Source organism: Sinocyclocheilus anshuiensis, unplaced genomic scaffold (genome assembly GCF_001515605.1).
Source record: "Sinocyclocheilus anshuiensis isolate Anshui unplaced genomic scaffold, SAMN03320099.WGS_v1.1 scaffold369, whole genome shotgun sequence".
Classification (NCBI taxonomy): Eukaryota; Metazoa; Chordata; class Actinopteri; order Cypriniformes; family Cyprinidae; genus Sinocyclocheilus; species Sinocyclocheilus anshuiensis.
Window position 1 is genome coordinate 1,175,075 of NW_015540935.1, and position 9,238 is coordinate 1,184,312.

Consider the following 9,238-nt stretch of genomic DNA (forward strand, 5'->3'; position numbering starts at 1 on the left):
CCGTATCAGTTACAAAATATTATTACTTACCTACAAGGCCCTTAATGAGTTAGCTCCTGCGTACCTAATTAGCCTTCTACCACACTACAATCCATCACGCTCCCTAAGGTCCTAAAACTCTGGACTCTTGGTAGTTCCTAGGATAGCAAAGTCCACTAACACATTTCTGCCATATGTACATTTACTGACATACTCACCACTAATAAGCTACTACTAGCTATATTGTAGAAACATATGTTGTACAGCTGCTTTGCAATGATTTGTATTGTGAAAAGCGCTATACAAATAAACTTGAATTTAATTGAAAAACTTGAATTGAATTCTATAAAATACATAGACAAAAAGTATAAGATCCCATTAATCAACCCATACATGTGTCCTAACAAACTGCTCTGTTGTTTCTGTGTCTGCAGATACACAAAGCTGAAAACTGCCACCAACATCTACATCTTCAATTTGGCACTGGCTGATGCTCTGGCCACTAGTACACTTCCATTCCAGAGCGCCAAGTATCTAATGAACACCTGGCCCTTTGGAGAGCTTCTTTGTAAAATTGTCATAGCCATTGACTACTATAACATGTTTACCAGTATCTTCACCCTCACTATGATGAGTGTGGACCGTTACATTGCGGTGTGCCACCCTGTGAGAGCACTGGAGTTTCGTACCCCCATCAAGGCCAAAATCATCAATGTGTGCATCTGGATTCTCTCCTCTGCTGTTGGAGTGCCAATTATGATCATGGCAGTTACCAAAGTGACAAACCAAGGTGAATATGTATTTAAAAGCAATATTTTTAGAAAGCAAGTTGTATTTGTTGGAAGATGTGTCTTGATATAACCAAGCAATTCAAATTTAACCATCTTCAAAATCTAATTTAAATGTATTCCATTACAGGTGCAACTGTCTGCATGCTGAAGTTCCCTGATCCAGACTGGTATTGGGACACAGTGACAAAAATTTGTGTGTTTATCTTTGCATTTGTGGTACCAGTGCTAGTCATCACAATCTGCTATGGTCTGATGATCCTACGTTTGAGAAGTGTCCGTATTTTCTCAGGCTCAAAGGAGAAGGACAGAAACATGCGTAGAATCACTCGAATGGTCTTGGTAATAGTGGCTGCCTTCATTATCTGCTGGACACCCATCCACATCTTCATCATTGTCAAAACACTTGTAGACGTCAACCAAAAGAACCCCTTTGTTATTGCCAGCTGGCACCTGTGTATCGCACTTGGCTATACCAACAGCAGCCTCAATCCTGTCCTGTACGCTTTCTTGGATGAGAATTTCAAGAGATGCTTCCGAGACTTCTGCCCACCCTTCCGAACCAGAGTTAACCAGAATAGTCTTAACCGAGCCAGGAATTCTACAAGGGAGCCAGTGTCAGTTTGTGCACCTTCAGAGGCAGGAAAGAAGCCAGTATGACTAGGCCTGGAGAGGATCCCACGGGTCACTCAAATCTCCACTACTGAATTCTAGGAGCAGAATGGAAGAGCCACTTCCTACGTCTTGGAAAGCATGCAGCTCCACAGTACTCAATACTGTCTCAAGTTTTGCATATTCAGAATGTAACCAGAGAGACTGAGATAAGCAGCTCCTCTCCTGCACCATTTATTACTTTATATTGTGGATTGGCCCTAGTATTCCTTCGGAAGAAATGGTAACACAATGATGAGCCTCTTCTGAGCCCAATATCCAAAACAGGGTAAATTATCAGGGTCTGGTGGACTTTCAGAGTCTGAAATCTTACTGGTTCTGAGGACATAACCTAATTCTGAATGAAGGACCATTCGCTGAAAGTCTGTAAACAATGGATGAATAAATTCCCTGTGAGTGAAAATAGCTGCTGGTACATCAAAAAATGAAATCCAAGACAGGCTACAAAAGCAAATAGTGAAGATGGGTTCCATTTGGAGGATATTAGCTCAAAAATGACAAATATTTTCAGCAGTTGATTATATATGTTATTTCCTCTATCTCTCAGAGTTGCGGACAAGCCTTGGGGAAATAGAACAAAACTAAAACAAACATGGGAAAGTGATGTAAAAACTCTCCTCAAATGTCATAAACCCTAGTGATAGAAACTGTGGGAATGATGGGAAAATATGTCTTGTCCCAGAATAGACTGCTGTCAGATTGGAGAAAACTGGAGAAAGGTGGTATGTTATGACATACAGACTAGAGAATATATGGTTTGAACCTGATCCTAGCAATGTGGAAAAATAAATAATGGAAATAATATTGATGGATTATTATCCGTTATTGCTGAAGACCAGCTCACGATACCAAACTCTGCTTCATCTGTGGCCTCCTCCCCAACTTACTCCATCACTGTAGTCCATGAACAAACTTATTTTCTAATGTTGCCAATCTTTGTTCAATTACTGTGATGAGGTGTACATGACAAACTTCTGAAAACCACCATTTAAGGACATTCCCAATATGATTTACTTAAAGCAGAAAGTACACCCAACTGAAGAAACACTCTAAATCACCATTTAGAGTGTTGGAATAAATGATCCATTAAATGTCACATCAAAATTGCATTACATTGGCTTGGTTCTACCTTTATGTGAAATATTGATCATCTCCAGAAGCAAGGTCAAAATTCACAAGAAGTTTTTCCTCTGGCATTCCTGATATATTAAGAAAAATATTATGGTAACACTTTATTTTGATGGTCCCTTTTTAACATTTTGTTGACAATAAATAAAGTTCCACCTACATGTGTACTAACTCTCATCAGAGTATTAGTAGACTGTTTGCTTAATATATGCTAACTCTTTATTGTCATGGTCTCCCAACAGACATTCTACTGACTATAAGTAACTTTGCAAGTACATGTCAACTTATTCTAACCCTAACCCTACCAGTCTACTAATACTAATACTCTAATGAGAGTTAGTAGACATGTAGGTGGAACATTACTTTTAGTCAACAGAATGTGTTAAAGGGACCATCAAAATAAAGTGAAATCAATATGATATATACTGACTTTGAGTATTAGTTGAATGTGACATTACAGCCCTTGGAACCTACAATCATTTCTTAATGTCTTGATTTTGATCTGTAATGAATGCAATTAACAATTTGATCAGTGTTATATCTTATATTCCTACCAAAACAGCAAGTGCTTTTTATGTCACTGTGCTTTTATAGTAAAGTCAGAAGTGTAGCAAAAGAAGAATGTCTGTAGATATATAGGAACAATTTATTATTTGGGATCTTTCATTGTGGTTGGCAGTACAATTTTGTTAAATTCCATTGAAAATCTCCAGAGATAGTTTTGCCATTTAAGAGGTGAATTGAACATTCCTCCTAAATGCTTGGTGAATTTTAATTGCAGTACTTCTTTTGAGTTAATTAACTGGATTGATTTTGATCTTAACCAAAAATAGTACAGGCCCACTATATGACTCACAAGTCAAGAGTAAGTGTTTTTGATGCCTCTAGATATTTTCTTCTTGTACTAGCTCACTGAGTCACTTGATTTACATATTGTTATGATACTGGTAATTGTACTGAGCTGTAATTTTGTTCATAAGTGATTTTAGTGAAATTGTGTTTGTGTTGCATTTTTAAGAAAGATATAAAAAGGTGTTTATAAGAAACTGTTAGACAGTAAACATCTGCAGAAATACAATCTGATTTGTACATGGTCAAATTATATACATGGTCTTAAAAGAGTTGTTTAGGCATCAGTTTGTGGGTCCATGGTTAACAGAACAGACATCCACATTTTGTTCTACAACATACATGTTTCACAGTCATATATCTTAAAACAGAGGTTCTCAATTCCAATTTTCATAAGGAAAGAGCTCCATGACCTGAGCTGGGTCCCAATCTAGTGTTCACTGCTCCATATTCCCCGAGCATGTTCACTTCACTTGACACAATGCATTCATTTGAAACATCCTGCAACATCATCACACACAGATGAAAATTCAGTAGTGCATAAAAGTTTGAGGTATAATGACATATACCTTTGTAAATAACAGAGACAAACAAAATGCATCAGGACCGGAATTGAGAACCACTGTTATAAAACAATGTGCGTTAAAGGGATAGTTTAGCCAAAAATGAAAAATTCTGCCATCATTTACTCATCATTTACTTTTGTAGAACACAAAAGAAGATATTTTGAAGAATGTTAGTAACCAAACAGTTGATGGTAGCCATATATTATTTCAATAGGACTTTCTTTTCAAAAGAAGAAAGAAACTCATACAGGTTTGGAACAACATGAGGGTAAGCAAATTATGACAGAATTTTCATTTGTGGGTGTACTATCCCTTTAAAATAACAGGTTCATATGTATCAATATTCAATGCTAAATCTCTTCTTTTGGACTACAAATCAATCAGTGCTATACACTCACCATAAAACCATAAGGACTGCATACTCCGTATTGAAAGCGTTCTGAATTGATGCTGTATTTGAAATAATGATACCTGACTCCATTTGTCCTTACGCGATGCAAGTTAGCAGAATATTTAGTCTTATTTCTGGATTTGTTCAATTTTTGATGAGAAGCTTTTATGTTTTTGTGGAATGTTCTTTTATGTTTTTGTGGAATGAACAGTGATTTTTTTTTTCATTATTTATTATTGATCAAAAGATTCCTGTTATCTCTGCTGGTTGTTAAAACGTGGCAGAACAGAAGGTGTAATTATGTTGTTGCATATATCTAGACCGGTCATGCTGCAGTGCTCAGTGTATAATTGCAACCTCCAAATGCCATAATCGTAGAATTTCTCACAAGCTTGCACAAGATCTGCTTATATTGTATAAATCCTTGAAAATATTAATATTCAAATAAATAAAAGCATATGCATATATTTTGACTAATAACTGATAATTGGCAACCAGGCTTTCTGTGTGCATGTTGACTGCAGAAATACTGTATATGAACTCCCGGTTGATTAAACATTGCTTACTTGCTCCTGTCTTGGTGAGTAAGTTGCTATGAATACATGATGATTTGTGTGATGACACCATGATGAAACAAGACTGTTTCCTGACACTTGTTGAAGTACTTCATTTTTAATTGAGAGGGCCACTTTCTTGTATCACTTTAAAATTGCTGCAAGCTTATTAATTAGGCCTTTCCACCATTTGGTGGAGGACAACCTAATGGAAATCCGGGTCTTTTACACAGAGGAGTTAGTTGAATGAATCCAAGAAACACTAGAACATTCTCTTTTAAAGGGGTCATATGATGCGATTTAAAGTTTTCCTTTCTCTTTGTAAAGTTGCAAAGACTAAAGTCTCAAATCCAAAGAGTCAGCCACGCCTACCTAAAACGGCTCGTTCTAACACGCCCCCACATATCTACGTCATCGAAAAGACTGGTCCGGATACTCAGGTGCGGTGCGATGAACCAACAGCTCCGCCTCACGTGCGCCCGCCGTGGCTAGCTAGCTCGGCTACCTCCGATCGCGGCGTCCGCTCCGTCAGACACGTCGCCTGCCTCGTTTCTTTCTCAGCCTCCCGTTTCTCACAGTCACAACCCTCCGCGGTCCTCTTCTCTGAAACTCCCTCTCAGTTTCGTCGACTTTACTGGCTCTTTTTAGCGTCTTTTCCCTTCTATCTAAACGTGCGAGCGTCTCGTGCTCCCCACGGGTCCAGCGAGAGAGTCAGCCAAACCAAAAAAACGAGCGAGGACAAAAAACAGCTTCCAGCCCTTTTTTCCTCCGCGTCGCTTCAATCAATCACGTGTACCCCGTGTTCTACGTGCATGCCCCCACACACTACGGACAATACAGCGTGAATATTCAAATGACCAATAAAAAGCGGTCACATAAACACAGGAAGGATAAAATAATAAAAGGTTAACTGCATAAAACCTCTGATAATATTATTTAACAAAATAATATAAACTTTAACCTTTAGTTTTACTCACTGTCATGTCATAAAATGACAAATTATTGATCTCCCTTTAATCATGTAAAATAAATTAGTATTTACTTATTTGAAAATCAGTTGTCACTTATTTATTGAAAGTAAATAAACGTTTACATTTTCATAGTCATGTAATTGGGTTTTTGAGAATAAGAGGGATCAATCATAACCCACCCAGTTTCCCTTACCCTATAATACCCGAGTTTACCACTGGGCTACATACAGTATTTGAAAAATAATGTGTTTTTTGAACATTAAAGCATGTCAACATATTCTGTTACACCAAATACACAAAATAATGATCTTTAAAATAGCATCATATGACCCCTTTAAGCAACAAGTCTCTTGACAAAACAACCACAGCTACAATGGCATCAGCATCATCCAAATAAATGGAGCATGTTCTGGAAAGACTAAGAAATGTGCACTCCACAGTGACACGTAAAAGGTAATTCATTCTGAGAGTAGGCATATATTTCCTTATTCTATTGAATGGCAATGCCGGTCTAACAGCAGAAATCCCAGTGAAGATACAGTAAATGAGCTTAACATAATGAACAGCATCATTAGCAACATGCAGCTACATAATCCAGTGACACTTAACACATCTCATTGATGCAAGTGAGGACACATCATTAAAAGAATGTAAATGAGACATCCTTATGATGAAATATAGATAATACAATTCTCCTATTCTTAAAAGTCCACGAACAAAATAAAATGAAAAAAAAAAAGCTTAAGACCGATAGGGAGAATGAAGCAGGGAAGGCTGGACAAAGATAAAGAGAAAAAGAGAACATATCATTAACACCGAGTTGTCATGTATATTTATGCATATTCTCATGTGTCCGAAACATATTCACTAAGCCACTGGTTAAATCTTTCAGTAAGCCATTGTTACCCTATTGTAAATTTCAATGTAACTGATCTCCTCAGAAATGAGTAAACCACTATAGTGTCAAGTTCAATAAGCACTCTTTTATTAAATAGTCTATTCATGCTGCATTTAACTTTTTCTCTACCTGCAAATGTCCTGTTCAATATCCTTCAGAGTTGGGGAAGCTACTGAAAATCTATCCTGTATAGTGCTACAAGCTACTCAGAATTTAAAGTGATGTAGTCAGTCAGTCATTATCACAAAATAAACCTAAACAGGGTGATTCAAGACCTTGCCCTTGCATTGCGTTGAGGTCCTAATCACCTCATCAGGTTTATTTTGTGATAATGACTGGCTGAATATATATTATACCACCTAGAAAACTACTTAGCAAATTGAAATATGCATTGAATAAAACATTGATTTGAGTTGAATATATTTAAACATTTTAATCTAAGTGCAATTGGAATGTAAGTTTTTTTTTTTTTTTGGATTAGTCAGATTACAATATTTTGTTACAATGTAACATACCAGTATGCCTCTAATTTAAGTTCTCTCTAATCAGGTCATTTTGTTTGTTAACAATTAATTGTTCTTCCTATAAGATGTTATTGATGGTTTATTATCAAAATGTTTATGTTCACAAAAAAAAAAAGTATGCAAGTATACCATTTTTATTGCATTCGCAAGATGACACTAATTAACCATTCAAACTTGCATTGATATGAAAAAAAGAGAGACAGGAAGTAGCACTGGAATGTTGACATGGAAAATTATCAAAGATACAGTTAAGCACCAACAACTTTTTATTCCTTTTCACACAAATTGTGATTACAGGTCAGATTTGCGATGAAAAAAACTTATTTTCACACGAATCCTTGCACAATATTGTTATGACCAGCTTCATCTGTATGACTTTTCTAACATAGTGGTTACAGAGGAGGCTCCCGTACCGCCTCTTCCGCACCACCAGAGGGAACCTTCTCCCGAATATTGACTATTTCCCTTTCGGACTCCAATTCCCATCATGCCTCATACCTGGGACTGATCACACACACATACACACACCTGCATCCAATTACAGACACACATATAAACCGCACACTCACACTAGCTCTCTGCGAAGTCTTGATTGATCCCGGCTGTCACTACTGAGTGTTTACCTAAGCTTTGCCTTCTAATTTTCGACCATGGACTGTTACTGTTTTCCTGGTCACTCTCTGGCTGCCCTTACTTGGATTGTTTACCTGGACTGTGATTGTTTGCCGCTTGCCCAGACTCCTGCCTGTCGCACGTTTTTTGTCTCTGCCCTGCCTCTGATATTGTCTTCACTGGTGATTTACCCTATACCGTTTGATTACTTTTTAATAAAGCTGCATATGGATCCAAATCCCTCTGACGCTTCGCAACAGAAGACTTCGCCAAACAGCGATCCAGCAGCACTCATGCAATTATCTACAGAGTCATCTGCGCAGGCCACACAGCTCGCCATGCACCAACACCAGCGAAACCGGCTCACCACACTCACGAGGAGCTAGTCAAAGCGCTGCAAGGCCTCTGCATGACGCTACCCGAAGCCGCCACTGCCCAAACACTGGCGCCCAATAGCACCACGCCAAACCTGGCATCTCCAATCATCCCACGACTAGCCTTTCCGGAGAAATTGGACGGAGACCCCGCCAAATGTAAAGGGTTCCTGCTCCAATGCTCGCTTTTTGTTAATCAACAGCCCTCGCTATATCCCACAGACTCTAGCCGTATCGCCTTTGTTTGCTCATTGCCTACCAGGAAGGCACTGGAGTGGGCTACCGCTGTCTGGGGAATGGACGGCTCCTCGTTCCCCACCTTCGCAGCATTCCTCCAACACTTTCGTGAGGTCTTTGAACATCCTGCCGAGGGGAAGAATGCTGGTGACCAACTGTTAACACTCTCGCAGGGGAGGAAACCGGCAGCTGAATATGCATTGTCCTTTTGTACCCTCGCGGCCCAGACAGTTTGGGTCGAGGACACGCTAAAACTCCTGTTTCGGAGAGGACTGAATTAGGAGCTCCAGTCTGAGTTGGCTTTTCGGGACGAAGGAAAGAGTCTGGGTGAATTCATTGAACTCCCCATCCAAGTTGATAATCTTATCCGCTCTCGACGTCCTGTTCGATGCACGCCTTGCTTTACGCCAGAGAACAACACATGCAGCTGGGCTTCACTCACCTCAGCCCGGAAGAACGTGAACGCCGCATTCAGAATCAATTGTGCCTCTATGTGGTCAGGCAGGACACAGGAAATTCTCTTGCCCGGTCCGTCCACCACCCAATTCCCAATCGGTGAGTACACATTCCATGTATCACTTCTTAAACCCGCTGGTTGTCCGGGAGGAGAGTCAGAGGAGGTAGCCAGGTCTCAGACCCCCCCCGCCTATTCTGGTTGATGGCGAGGAGGTGTATCAAGTGCACAAGCTGCTTGA

The 9,238-nt window shown here is 39.2% G+C and overlaps 1 protein-coding gene across 1 annotated transcript in view; it reads left to right on the plus strand.

Moving 5' to 3' along the window:
• The window catches only part of LOC107689567 (delta-type opioid receptor-like), a 19,174-nt gene extending 17,747 nt beyond the window's left edge, over window positions 1-1,427 (plus strand). The window contains exons 2-3 of the mRNA XM_016487589.1: window positions 414-769; window positions 898-1,427. Coding sequence (XP_016343075.1) covers window positions 414-769; window positions 898-1,427 — 886 coding nt within the window. The remainder of the gene's footprint in view (window positions 1-413; window positions 770-897) is intronic.
• The last annotated feature ends 7,811 nt before the right edge of the window (window positions 1,428-9,238 follow it).